The 14,621-nt window shown below is 45.0% G+C and overlaps 1 protein-coding gene across 3 annotated transcripts in view; it reads right to left on the bottom strand.

The window, feature by feature from the left end:
- The window catches only part of SRPK3 (SRSF protein kinase 3), a 38,520-nt gene that overhangs the window by 13,282 nt on the left and 10,617 nt on the right, over positions 1–14,621 (bottom strand). For 2 of the 3 annotated variants that reach the window (XM_081177309.1, XM_081177310.1), the window contains 6 exons: positions 14,344–14,509; positions 6,115–6,140; positions 4,180–4,251; positions 2,312–2,465; positions 1,274–1,552; positions 439–536 (listed from right to left, as the gene is read on the bottom strand). In XM_081177309.1, coding sequence (XP_081033435.1) covers positions 439–536; positions 1,274–1,552; positions 2,312–2,465; positions 4,180–4,251; positions 6,115–6,140; positions 14,344–14,509 — 795 coding nt within the window. The remainder of the gene's footprint in view (positions 1–438; positions 537–1,273; positions 1,553–2,311; positions 2,466–4,179; positions 4,252–6,114; positions 6,141–14,343; positions 14,510–14,621) is intronic. The other variant, XM_081177311.1, reaches the window with a different exon arrangement.

Genomic DNA, 14,621 nt, shown 5'->3' with positions numbered 1-14,621 from the left:
TTGGCAGCTTTCCCCAAGATATCAATCCATGTACTCCCTATATGGAGCCCTCATTTAATTTTTTTAAGAACCTTAAAAGCTGGACATGTTGAAATTATAAACACATCAATACGTTTGCTTCCTTCCCACTGAAGCTTAAGATGCTCAGAATCTTTTCAATTGAAGAAAAGAAGTGTGTGTGTGTGTGTGTGCACTCTTCTCTTTTAAATTTCCACAGCACAATAAGTAAAAATTGAAGCAAAAACTGTGTAGAGTGTAAATGCAGAAATACACATTACGTGGGAAATACAGGGTGCTCATAGCTTCAAGTCCCCAAACAGCCCACATTCCCCCAGTCTCTTCTGTGCAGCCACCACATTCCACTCCCCATGCGACAGACAGCCCCACCAGAGCTGCCCCCTTCAGGAGGTGTGGGCAACATGCGCTCCAATAACTCACCACCCAGCAGGCATTTCCCAGATCTGCTATCTTCACTCTGATTTTGTCTGCATTTTGAGGTTCCAAAGGGTTCACCAGGAATTCAGACGTACCAAAAGCTGCAGAGGCAGACCAGGGCAGGGAATCAGGTGAAAAACAAACAAAACAGTCCTTCAAAGGCCACTTTTATGGGGCATCCACAGATGCTGAAGGGGTAGCAAGTAATTGGTTTAGTCTAACAGTTGTGCTATTCAAATTTAACCACTTGACTGGCCAGCTAAACCAGGTGAGGGTAGTCGATGGGTCTCCAACCTGCATGCAAAGACAGGTTCCGGCAGATTGACTGGATGAGACCAAGAGTGGGTCCAGCAGTCAATAAGGCAGTTTCTGCACGTGCTGAAGAGGGAAGTGAGGGGCAGATGGGGCTCGTCAACATAAGAAGGTAGCCTATCCAGAAGGAAACTCTGATCCTAAACGTTCACTGGCTTGCAGGATATTTTCAGTAGAAGAAAAAGCTAAGGAGTAAACCCTACACAAATCTGGAATGGAGTCCCTAAGATGGCCGGATGGCACCCTATACACCTCCTTCCAGCAACTCCTGCAGCCAGAATGACCTGAGCTCAGAAGGAGGATATGCAACAGTGACTAATACAGACACACAGGTGATTCTCCTTAAAATTAATTATTTGGAGTGATAAGACTGAAGGATGCCTCAAATTTTAATTAAGAAGAATGGTTTGCCTCTGCTATCACAACTTGAGAGAAAGCTGGCCAAAGGGAGAGTCAGCTTTTGGGCGTTTGGGCCTACATGGCTCCTTTGTCATCTTGCCCCTGTAAACCCATGAGAGATACTCACTGCTGGGGGAGAGAAGCCCTCCACGCTCCCGCTGGTTAGAGACACCTGACATGGCTGAGCCAGAGAAGAGGGACCCTGAGAAGCCGGAGGTTGCCGAGTCAGGGCTGAAATGGCGGCTGGCTGTGCCTGGTGGAGAGTGCCCGTTGCAGCTGTCATAGGCATTGTGTGTGTAGAAACCAGAAGACGATGTCAGACTCTGGGGGCTGCAAGCGAGAGAGCCCCCTGAGGGCTCTGTCCCCCCAGCTGTGGAGACCATGATGGGGGCTCCGCCAGGCAGGTCTACAGAAGAAGAAAGAGGAGGGTCAGGGTTTCCTGGTATCATAAAAAAGTGTGCTGTGAACAGCACTGATTGAAAAGGAGAAAGAGAGTTGCATTATATGTTTCTGAAGGGAGAGGCATGGGTGAAAGGGCACCAAAAAGGTAAGAATCAGGAGGTGACTACATCCCATTTCAAGAGTCAGGATGTAAAATGTTCAAAAATAAACCTATTTACTGCAAGGCAACTGGGCCCACTTTGCTGCTTCTTGCTAGCATTGGGGAGAAACAAACCATCACCCTGGGCTTAACATTACATTTCAACCAGGGACTGAGTTGCCATTTGTTTTGCTCCAAACAAACCACAATGATAAACCAATATTCGTTCCTAGCTTACTAGTCAGGGCTTGCTTAGAGTAAGATCCCTGGTTCAGACAGAAGGCTAAACCAGGGCCCTTCATTTCCTCCGTGCGCTAGGAGGGAGGAGAACAACAACAGCCTAGACAGGTACATTCACAATAAAACGTTAACTATGGTTTATTCTGATGGCACGTGAAATGGACCCATGTAAATGCCAGGAACAAACAACAGGCAATGTAAATGCTAGCGTACAAGTGTAGGGGAGGCAGTGAAGGGGCACAAGCTCAAATATTTTAAGCTGCACAAAAGGGTGTGAGAGTAAGTATGCAAAGATTGGGGGGGGGGTTGTCAAGCCTCCAGACCTGACCACACAAGAGAACCAGCTGCACCCAACAGCAGCTGACTTCCCTCTCCCAACCTCACCTGGTTCTGCTGTGGGCTCGCTGGCATCTCCTGCTGCCAGGGTCGCCAGTTCCTCCAGCTGCTGAAGGTCCCGGAGCCGTTCTGCCAGGAGCTGACTTTGTCGTTTCTGCTTCCTCTTCAGTTTCTTCCGCTTGTTCTTCGAAAGCTTCCCATTCTGGGAGATGAGATGACCCCATGTCACAGCCCTGTTACTTACAATTCCAGGGCTGCATGGGAAAGTGAGCGGGGTGGGGTGGGGGGAGCATGCAAAGGAGCCACATGGCAGGCCCTGAGGTTTGGGGTAGAGAAGGGGAGAAGGAAAAGGAACAAACCAAGGGAATCACCAGGAAGCAACTCAAAGTGTCAGGGCAGTGCCAGAACCCCAAAACAGCGGGGTGCAATTTCACAGCAAAACACACAGCTTGCAAGAGAGTAGTTGTGTGCAAACAAATGGGGGCGGGCAAAGGATGAATGAGGAGAAAGATGTAGCAAGAAGAAGAAAGGCATTACATATCTGTAAGAGCAGATGCAAGAGCAAGTGAGCAAATGAGGCCTAGTGGTCAGCCTGTTTCTAGTTACAAATGACGATTCTCCTAACTGAAATGCTACCCCAAACAAAATAATTTCTGCCACACAAAAACTAGCATGTCGAGGAAGAAGGCAAGATGGACAAGGCCTTTCCCCAAAAAACATTACGTTTTCTATGTGTAGTTATTTATTTATGCAGGAACATTTTACTCAAGTGAGCACCCACCCCAGTGGTACGGCTCAAACACCTCACAAAACACTAGTCCTACAAGGAAACAAGGACTTGTGTAAAGGCACAAGCCAAATGTAAGGGAAGGGTCAGAATGAGGAGGGGCTGAGGCCTGCCAGGGCTGGCCCTATAAGAAAGCTGGGCCAGACCAACTGCAGAAGAGAGCGGTCCCTCACTGATAATATATTTAGGGGTGTCAAGAAAATTGTGCACAATTCAAATATTGGGGCCCAACATCTGCTGTGATCCTGCAAAGCATCGGGGTGTGTGTGTGATTCTGGGTGGCTTGCAGGCATTGTAGCTCTTAAATCCCAACACCCCCCCACAATCAATTATAGTGTTGGGAGGGACCCTGAGGGTCATCTAGTCCAACCCCCTGCACTGCAGGAATCTCAACTAAAGCATCCATAACAGATGGCCACCCAGCCTCTAAAAACCTTAACTTTACTTGGGTATTTGCAACTGGGCTTCCCTAAGGCACCTCACTGCTTTCTAAAGCAGTGCTTCCAGGAGACCATTAACAGCCCTACCCATTAACAACCAATTCTCTTTCCTTCTGCGCATGGCTGATTGCATTGTTTATCCCACTGTGATGACTACAGCAGCCAATGACTAATGATCTCTCAATGTGGGAAATCAAAATGGGAGAAATACTGTAATACAGCCAGAAGTGAACAGAAGTGAAGTGAATAGGAACAACAGAAATGAAAGAAAGTCAGCAACACCTATTAATTGCAAATGAGATGCATCTAGGAGGGAAAAGAGGGACTCTGAAGGGGAAATAAATAAGGGTGTTGTTTTTTTTTTAAAAAAAGAACAGAATGAGTTTGGAGAGATTAAGGAATGGAACTGCCTGATGTTGGATGGAACACATTATCACTTAAAAAATAAATGGAAGAAAATAAAGAAACTACCAATGGAATGAATCTGCGAGAATAAAGGAACAGCCTTACTTTGCAAGGAAAGTAATGATCTGGCCGTGCCCATTTTACCATGCAGCCCTCAGAGGGTGGCCATGGGCCACTCTGGACTTCTGCCCCAAAAGGCTTAGCCACCCCTGTAGTAAAATGTCTTGGGTTAGGCCTGGCTGGGTTAGAGCTAAAGCAGGTGCAGGAACAAATAAATGACGTACAGAAACAAGGGTGTGCTCGGTGGCAGAAGCATGAACTCCAGAGAACACACACAAGGCATGAAGGGCGTGCAACTGGGAATGAGAAGACAAAGAAACCATAATGGGTGTGCGAGAGGACACCACCTTGCACTTCCACAAGCAAAAAGGGATGCAAATCTCTCTCTCTCTGTGTGATGATATATGCAAACTGGTGTTTTTAAGGTGGAAAAATAAAGCAGGCAGATGGGTGGGCAAAATAAACAACTAAATGCTATGGGATGAGCATGTGAATTATGACCCTTTGTCTTTCCAGCAAAGCTGAGTAACAACCAATGCCCTATCCAGCACTAACACAACAGAACAGCAGGAATAACAATGGGGCAGCAGCAACAGCCGGAACCGAGTCAGGAATTATGCGATTTTAAGGGAAGATTTTTATCTCCATGCAAGCCCATAAACCTGTATTGGCTGATTACCACCACACATCCTTTTAAAAGTGTTTGTTTTGTTCTTGTTTTTATTATGTATTTAATGTTTTATTTTTATGCTGTGAACTCCCCTGAGGTCTTTGGATGAAGAGTGGTATACAAATTTAATAATAAAATGAATAATAATATTCTATCCCCTTCACATGTGCACCTAGAAGTCACGTTACAACATACTGGCATCATGGCACTTGGGATATGGACTCATCTGTACAGAAAATGCGAGGGAACAAGTCAAAATACACAAGGCTCTGCTGCATTAACCAAAGAGCTTCTATCTTGCAGCAGCTTTGTGTCTGGTAAGAAAGCAAGTGGTCAAGCTGGTTGCATTTCCTCTTGGCTGGCTTCTGATGGACTATCAAAAAAGAACTGGCTTGCTTGATTTCTCTAAGGCTAGCTGTAAGATGTGGTTTCCCTGGTCCAAAACTCTCTCCTTTTTTGTGTTCACACTTGCATGCCTTCTTGTCCCCCTTACTGGCACAGGCAGAATGGAGAGTGCATTGTCCCTGCTTGGGATTTGCTACATAAAGGCCAAAGAGAAAAACCCAAAGAAGTGTGACAGGCAGCGCAGGTAAGCAAAGAGCGTCCACAGAAGAGAGTGCAAAGTCTTTGGAAACCATCAGATGACTTTTACAAGTTGAAGGGCTATCTTGGAAAAGTGGACAAGAGCCAGCCCTCAGCCAGTCCCAACATGGGGACATTTCAGAAATGAGGAATCGAATCTGGTACACTTTTCTGGGATAATCTGTCTATCTATCAAATGTGTGTGCTACATGAAAATGAAAAATGAATTTGCAATGCTGTCTCTGCCTTATTTGTGTACGTTATGTTTCCCATGAACCCTTCTGCCCTTCTTTGAAGTGACACAACTGGAACCAGGCAGGCACAATGACTGGAAGACGGGGAACTGCCTTAGAGCAGGTCAGACTATTTGGTGCTTCCAGCTCAGTATCAGCTTTTCCGCTTGGCAGCAGCTCCCTGGACCTTTTCCATCATCTTCTAAACATTCCATTTAATGGGAGACGCCAGGGACCGACTTCTGCATAGCATGTGCTTTTCTGCTGAGCTGCGAGCCCTCACAGAGAGAGGCTTAGGCCAATGCACAGGTGCATTCTCACACTGCAGGGCAGTGCTACAGTTAAATTAACTGTGTGCCACACAGAACAAAGTACAACCCACACAAGGCTGTGAAGCTCTTGCCTCTCTCTGCACTTTGTTTTTGTATCCAGTAAAGGCTGCAGACATCTCTGGCACATGTGAAAAATTGTCTGTGGCTGGGTCCTGTTAAGCCTGGACTGCTGGTAAATACAGGTGTGACCATGAGAATCTTGTATGCGAATTGCAAAACAGGGGGCAGGGGCCCATCCATCCACACAAGGCCACAGAATACAGCAACAATAATAATTACCAATTCTAAACTTAGTTTTTCCACCACCTTTGAAAGGGGTAGTGGCACCAAGAGGAGACTTACCAGGCTCTCCTGGGGTGCAGAGCTGACTGAGGGAAGAGGTGCACAGATGGAGTGAGGAGAGAAAAGAGGGAGAGAAAGAGACAGAAATGATTCCCAGAATCCAACAGCCAGGAAGTCTAAGGCAAACAAACAACAATCAGTAACGCTGTGAAGTTAAATATAGGGGAGAGGATGTGGGAGGCAGCCAAGCTCCCTAGTGAGGGTGGATTGACATTCTAGGCCATGGCTGGTAGTCCATGGCCCACAGAGTGATGTTGTGATTCTTGCCCTCTCCTTTCCTCCCATCAGTCATCCTACAAGTCTACCCTGCTTGGTCTTGAATGTGCAGTCACCACTTCTGGAGATCCTTAGCATAATCTCGAGTTCCTGTGCAGATACTCATTAGCGCTGCTCTCTAAACCTCCACCTCTAACCATTAGCCATGCCGACTGCGGTTGATGGGAGCTGGTGTCCAACATTATCTGGAGGGTCACAGGTTCCTTATCCATGGACTGGAGTGACACACAGCCGTGGCCTTCTGTGACAAGTAGGGAGACTGGGGAGAGCTGCTCTACTCAATTATGTGCATGCACACACGCACTCTTCCTGCACTATGTTTAAGGCTGCTGTCTGGAGATCAGCAACTGCACCAGCCGGGTCCTCCATCTGCTGAGTCAGAGAGGCAAGAGTCTGGGTGGGAAAAGTGATGGCAAGATCGGTGCAACTTTCTGACAATTCAGTTGCAAAGGGAGAGTGCAGGTTATATCCAACTCAGTTATATTAACAGAGCTATGCTTCAGTTAGGTCCATTATTTTCAGTGGATCTACTCTTTTTTTTTTTTTTTATAAATGCTTTTTATTGTATTTCCTTCATCACACACATCCAAAAAGGCACAGCCAAAAAGAGACATTAAAAGTTAGACATTAAACATTAAAAGGACATTAAGTAGAAAAAGAAAAAAGAAAAAAAAGAAAAAAGAAAAACACGTACCACATATTTATATCGACTTCCTTCCCTCTTGATTTCGGGTTTCTACTTTCGATAGATTCGTCTTACAGCTGGTGTTAGTTTTTAGTTTATGGTTTATAACATCGGAAGAGTTAGATCAGACCTACTACAGTTGTTAGGTTACCAGAATCGCCTTCAATATATACCATAAATTTATTCCAATCCTCTTTTAACTTTGTATTTTTTTGATTTCTGATTCTTTGCGTCATTCTTGCCAATTCTATAAAATCATATAACTTCAGTTGCCAGTCCTTCACCGTTGGTGTAGTTGGGTTTTTCCAATTCTGGGCAATTAACATTCTAGCCGCAGCTGTTGCGTATTGGAACAGGGTTTTGTCTTTTTCCGGTATTTCTTTTCCTACCATCCCTAGTAAAAAGGCCTCTGGTTTTTTGGGAAATGTGAGTCTAAATATTTTTTTTAGTTCATCATATATTTGATTCCAAAATTTTTTTATTCCCTCACATGTCCACCACATATGTATAAAATTCCCTTCATTTGTTTTACATCTCCAGCAAGCCTTGTTACCGGTCTTGTACATCCTACAGTAGTGCCCCGCAAGACGAACGCCTCGCAAGACAAAAAACTCGCTAGACGAAAGGTTTTTTCGTCCGCGATTTGCCTCGCAAGACGAATTCCCCTATGGGCTTGCTTCGCAAAACGAAGCTTGCCCCGGGGACAGCGGGTCTTCTCTTTTGAAGCAAGGGGCTGCGGGGAGATAGCGATCTCCCTGCAGCCCCTTGCTGCAAAAGACGTCCGGGCGAAGCGGGGAAGCGAAGCGCTTCGCTTCCCCGCTTCCCCCGGACCTCTTCTGAAGCAAGGGGATGGGGGGAGATAGCGATCTCCCTGCAGCCCCTTGCTGCAAAAGACGTCGGGGGAAGCGGGGAAGCGAAGCGCTTCGCTTCCCCGCTTCCCCCGGACCTCTTCTGAAGCAAGGGGATGGGGGGAGATAGCGATCTCCCTGCAGCCCCTTGCTGCAAAAGACGTCGGGGGAAGCGGGGAAGCGAAGCGCTTCGCTTCCCCGCTTCCCCCGGACCTCTTCTGAAGCAAGGGGATGGGGGGAGATAGCGATCTCCCTGCAGCCCCTTGCTGCAAAAGACGTCGGGGGAAGCGGGGAAGCGAAGCGCTTCGCTTCCCCGCTTCCCCCGGACCTCTTCTGAAGCAAGGGGATGGGGGGAGATAGCGATCTCCCTGCAGCCCCTTGCTGCAAAAGACGTCGGGGGAAGCGGGGAAGTGAAGCGCTTCGCTTCCCCGCTTCCCCCGGACCTCTTCTGAAGCAAGGGGATGGGGGGAGATAGCGATCTCCCTGCAGCCCCTTGCTGCAAAAGACGTCGGGGGAAGCGGGGAAGCGAAGCGCTTCGCTTCCCCGCTTCCCCCGGACCTCTTCTGAAGCAAGGGGATGGGGGAGATAGCGATCTCCCCCCAGCCCCTTGCTTCAGAAGAGGTCCGGGGGAAGCGGGAAGCGAAGCGCTTCGCTTCCCCGCTTCCCCCTGACGTCTTTTGCAGCTGTTCCGAAGTGGGGCGGGGGCGGGGTCACCTGCCCCAGCCGCTCCACTTCGGAAAGCTGTTCCAGGAACAGCTCCATAGGAACCTCCATAGGCGCCCGTCACCTCTCCAGCCAGGAGAGCGCGCGCGGGGCTAAACCAGCCCCCCGCGACCCTCTCCCAGCTGGAGAAGTGACGCGCGCCTATGGCAGGAGCCTCCATAGGCGCCCGTCACCTCTCCAGCCAGGAGAGCGCGCGCGGGGCTAAACCAGCCCCCCGCGACCCTCTCCCAGCTGGAGTTGTGACGCGCGCATATGGCAGGAACCTCCATAGGCGCCCGTCACCTCTCCAGCCGGGAGAGCGCGCGCGGGGCTAAAGAAACCATAGCCCCGCGACCCTCTCCCAGCTGGAGTTGTGACGCGTGACTATGGCAGCAGCCTCTGAAGGATGCACCGAAGCCTGGCGTGGGGGGCGGCGGAGAGACCTTCTCCCCGCGCCAGCCTTCGGATGGCTGTCCTGAAGACTTGGGGTGGGAGAAGGGTTTTCCTTCCCACCGCCAACATTCAGAATGCTGTTCTGAATGTTGGCGGTGGGGAGGAAAAACCCTCCTCCCACGCAAGCCCCGGGAACAGAGGGAAAGCGCTGCGCGCCTTCCCCTCTGTTCCCGTACCTGTGCTGAAGGCTTGCGGTGGGGAGAAAAGCCCTTCTCCGCACCGCCAGCCTGGCAAGCGGTTTCCCTAGGAACGCATTAATTGATTTTCAATGCATTCCTATGGGAAACCGTGCTTCGCAAGACGAAAAATTCGCTAGACGACAAAAATTGTGGAACGAATTAATTTCGTCTTGCGGGGCACCACTGTATTTAGTTTTTCTGGTGTTAAATACCATCTGTATATCATCTTTTCTAGGTTTTCTCTAATTGCTACACTTGCTGTAAATTTTATTCCCTGATTCCATAATTTCGACCATTTCTCATATTCTATGTTGTGCCCCAAATCTCTTGCCCACTTTACCATAACCTCTTTAATTTCTACATCTTTAGTATCCTCTTCCAATAAGATATTATACAATTTGGATAATAATTTAGATTTACTTTCAATTATTTCAATTTGGAATTTTGATTTCTTTTCGCTCATTCCTACTTTTTTGTCTTCCGTCCATCTTGCATTGATCTGATGGTACTGTAGCCAACCCTTCAGCTTTCCTTTCAGTTCCTCGTATGGTCTTAGTTTCCAGTTTTCACGGTAACTTATCAGTAAGTCTTCATATGTTAGGTTTTTCTCTTCCAAGTTTGATTTTTTAAATGATAAAATATCTATTGGGGACAGCCACCAGGGTGTTCTTGGTTCCAACAATTTTTTATTTCTTTCCCAAACTTCATATAGTGGGCCTCTAATGATGTGATTCAAGAAGCCCTTATGTGTTCTTCCTTTATTTAACCAAAGGTAGGCGTGCCAGCCCCACCTGTTATCTGCACCTTCAAGTTCTAATAGATCCGTGTTCTCCAAAGTTATCCACTCTTTCACCCAGCATAAGCAGGCCGCTTCATAATATAATTTTAAGTTGGGTACCGCCATTCCCCCTCTCTCCTTTCGATCTGTAAGTAGTTTGTATCTGATCCTTGGCCTTTTCCCCTGCCATATGAATCTTGAGAGGACTTTCTGCCAATCTTTGAAAATTTTGGTCCCTCTAATAACCGGGATATTCTGAAAAAGGAATAGCATCTTGGGAAGAGTATTCATTTTTATTGCCTCCATCCTACCGAGCCACGAAAGGTTAACTCTGCTCCAGACATCCAGATCTTTTTTGATTTTATTCCAGGTCGATGTGTAGTTATCTTCAATTAAATTTATGTTTTTCGGTGTAAGCCAAATCCCTAAATATTTTACTTTTTTAGTCACTTTAATTCCATGTTGGCTCTCTAATTTTTCTTTTATATCACTTCTCAAATTCTTTGTTAATATTTTGGTCTTTGATCTATTCAATTTGAATCCTGCCAGTCTGCCATATTCTTCTAATATCTCCAACGCCTTTTCCATACTCTCTTGCGGCTCTTCTAATGATAACATCAAGTCATCCGCGTAGGCTTTTAATTTAAACTCCTTTGATCCTATTTTGATCCCTTTAATCTCAGGTGTTAATCTTATTTTATTTGCCAAAACTTCTAAAACCATAATGAATAGGAGCGGGGAGAGGGGGCAACCTTGCCTGGTTCCTTTTTCAATTTGAAACATGTTTGTAAGATTGTTATTAATCACCAGTTTGGCAGATTGATTTGAATATATTGCCTGTATTCCTCTCAGAAATTCTCCCTTTATCCCCGCTTCTTCCATAGTCTTTAATAAGAACGACCAAGAGACATTATCAAACGCCTTTTCGGCATCTATGAAGATCAAGGCCGCTGGTATGTTATTGTTAATTTCCAGATATTCGATTAAGTTTATAGTGTGTCTCACATTATCTTTCAGGAATCTATTTGGTAAAAAGCCTGCTTGGTCTTTGTGGATTAAGTTTGGCAGACACTTTTTTAATCTGTTTGCCATAATATCAGCGTATATTTTGTAATCGTTGTTCAATAGGGATATTGGCCTGTAGTTTTTAATACACATTTTATCTACATCCGGTTTTGGAATTAATGTTATGAAAGCTTCCCTCCACGACTCAGGTATTTTCCCTCTTCTCAAGATGTTGTTCATTGTGTCACAGAGCACCGGTGATAGTTGGTTTCCTAGAACTTTGTAATATTTGGCCGAAAGACCATCTGGGCCTGGAGCTTTTCCTATTTTCATTTTTTTTATAGCATTTTGGACCTCTTCTATGTTAATGGGCTTGTTGAGTTGAGATCTTTCTTCCTCCGTGATAGTCTTCCCTTTATATCTCTTTAAATATCTTTCTATTTGCATTGGGTCCTCTTCCCCCTTCTTATATAGTTCTTCATAAAATTCCAGAAACTTTTTTTGTATTTTAATTGGGTCTACTATCAAATCTTCCTCTATTTTTATTTTATTTATCATATTCTGTTTCTGTCTTTTCCTCAGTTGCCAGGCCAAAAATTTCCCTGTTTTGTTCGCTGATTCAAAGTATCTTTGCTTCATTAGTTTGATTTTCCATTCAATTTCTTGACTCGTCAGCATCGAATATTGTGTTTGTAACATTTTTATTGCTCGGATACTTTGTTCATCCTTCGGGTGGTCTGTTAATTTTTTCTCATAATCTCTTAGCTGCTTAAATATTTCTTCTTTCTTCTGCTGTCTTATCTTCTTCCTATAGTTGTTTTGCTGAATGAATAGACCTCTTATTACCGCCTTACTGGCGTCCCAGACCACTTCTATGCTTGTTTCTGTATTTAAATTTAAGTTAAAGTATTCTTTTAGGGTAGTTTTGGCCATTTCAATAACATCGTCTTTTTCTAGTAGATATTCATTTAGTCTCCATCTAAAGCCTCCCTGTGTTATCCCTTTGATTTCCAGGGTTATCATGTTATGATCCGAAAGTGTTCTTGGGTGAATTTCACAACTTGTTGTTCTTAGGGTAAGTGCTCTCGAGGTCCAGATCTGATCTATCCTGCCCCAGCTTTTATGTACTTCGGAGAAGAAGGTGAACTGCTTTCCTGTTGGGTGTTTATATCTCCATATATCTGTTAAGTCTAGGTTTTCTTCTAGATCATGGAATGATCTCGGTAACTTTCCTTGATTTCGTTTTCTGTTTTCCGCTTGTCTATCCCTTTCTGGTGACGGCACCGCGTTGAAGTCTCCCAGTAATATCGTCTTGTTGTCGTCTAAATCTAATAATACCTGTTCTAATTTCTTGAAAAACTCAGATTTGTTTGTATTTGGGGCGTAAATGTTAACTACATTAATCTTTTCTCCCTGGAACTTGATTTGAACCCCTAGTATCCTCCCCTCCTCATCTTTGTATATCATTTTTGGTTCCCATTTTTCCTTCACATATACTACCACCCCCTTTTTTTTTTCTTCCGTAGAGTTTGTAAATTCCGTACCCAAGGTTTTATTTATTAAGACATGTTTGTGCCTTTTAGCTACATGACTTTCTTGAATACAGATTACATCCAATTTTTCCTTTTTCAACACATTTGCAATTTTATTCCTTTTGGCTTTTTCGTTCAAACCATTTACATTCCATGTTGCGATTTTAAGGTTCATTATCACTTTTATCTACCAGTAAGTCAGTAATTTCCCGGTTTGGTTTTTGTCTGTTTAGATTCGGGTGGGTTTGTCTTCTGTTTGTTCTTCGACCTCTTCCTCCTCCTCCTCCTCCCCCTCCTCCCCCTCATCTTCATCCCCCCCTCCCCTGGCTCCACCCTCCCTCTCCAAACTCCCCTCCAAACGCGCCCCTCTATCTTCCCTCTGTCCATCCCTCTCTCCATATCTCTCCTCCATCCCCCCGAGGTCTTTTTCATATCTACGTAAAAATTTGCTGACTTCCTGGTTATCAGTTACCTTAAATCTTTTCCCTTTGTAAAAAAAGGAAATCCCTTCTGGGAATTCCCATCTATGTTGTATGCCATTTTTCCTTAAAATACCAACTATTTGTTTGTAGCCCTCTCTTTTCCGAAGTAGTCTAATAGGAATTTCTTTAAAAATGATAATTGGTTTTCCATCAATTATCAGTTTCTTCTGGTAGCTCTCTCTCAAAATCATATTTCTCATGTCTAACGATTTGAAGATCACTAAACAATCTCCTGGGGCTTTTTTCAATCTATTTTGTTTGGGTCTTACTTTTATTCTAAAAGCGTTTTCTATCTTTTGTGCAACCTCTTCTTCCTTCAGTGCAAGCCATGTCGCAAGTTCTTTGATCATTTTCCCTTTTATATCTTCCTCTCTTTCTTCCCCTATTCCTCTGAATTTTAGGTTCAACTGCTTTTGTTTCATCTCCATCAAGGCTAGGTTGTCTAGCACCTGTTCTTGAGTTTTACTCAAATCTCCAAAATTTTCTTTAGTTTTTTCTGCTTCTTTTCTCTGGTCCCTCAAATCTTTTTGCATTTTTTTGTTTAATTCTTCTAAGGACTTTGTTTTGACTGTTAAATCTTTTATTTTGCTTGAAAGTGGATCTACTCTTGAGCAGGATTAACATTGGAAGCGACCCTGTGTGTATGCCTGCAATCTCCGTATTAAAGTAGTAAATAAACAGTAAATAGTTGCCAACTAGGGGCCTAGCCTTTCATGAACCATTGTAGCTTCAATTTTTCTGCACATCTTCCCAGTTGACTCTCCTCCATCCTACTCCACAATTCAGTCAAAGTTTTTCCTGTTTTATGTTTTGCCAAGGATTCCCTGGACAATTTGATTTATTTAGCATCGCTATACTTGTATTATTGGCTCTCTCCCTACTACTCTGATTCCTGCAATCAAACTTCACCCATATGTCTTGTAGGGTTGGGCAGCACTTGGTTGTCAACACTGCGATATATCACCAGCTAAACATCGCAATATACCGATAATAATCATGATGTCTGTAATAAGGATGGAACGATGTAGAGGTGTCTTGGGTATTTAAAATTTAGTCACAGTTCAGTAAACACAAACACAGGCACTACTACACTAAAATTTGTTATTAAGTCAATTGGAAAGAGATGCTTCCTCGACTTCGTGCTAGTCTCCAACTTTTCCACTTGCCAACCCCTGGTCTTGCCTGTCTAACGCAGACAGGAGAATGGAGCCGGGGATTATCCTCTTCCTTCTAAAGAAGACGTGCCACTATAAAGATTAAGAGAACATGGGGAGGATGTGACTATTTACCTGCAGAGCCAGAGGGGGGCGGGCCCCCAGCTTGCTGCCAGACAGTGGCCTCAGCTGCCAGGCGGCGCACGTAACTCTCATCTACACACAGCAGGATGTTCTCTGGCTTTATGTCTGTGTGGATTATTTTGCACTTCGTGTGGAGGTAGTCGAGGCCCTGCAATACCTGGGAAGGGAGATGCATGATCAAATGGGAGAATTCAAGGGTTTCCGAGTACAGAGGTTGTGGTATCAGGAACTACAGAGCTTATACTGGGAACCTCAGAGCCCGGAACTTT

Source organism: Podarcis bocagei, assembly GCF_964188305.1.
Source record: "Podarcis bocagei genome assembly, chromosome: 17".
In the NCBI taxonomy this organism is placed as follows: Eukaryota; Metazoa; Chordata; class Lepidosauria; order Squamata; family Lacertidae; genus Podarcis; species Podarcis bocagei.
This window is presented reverse-complemented; position numbering and strand designations above follow the sequence as displayed.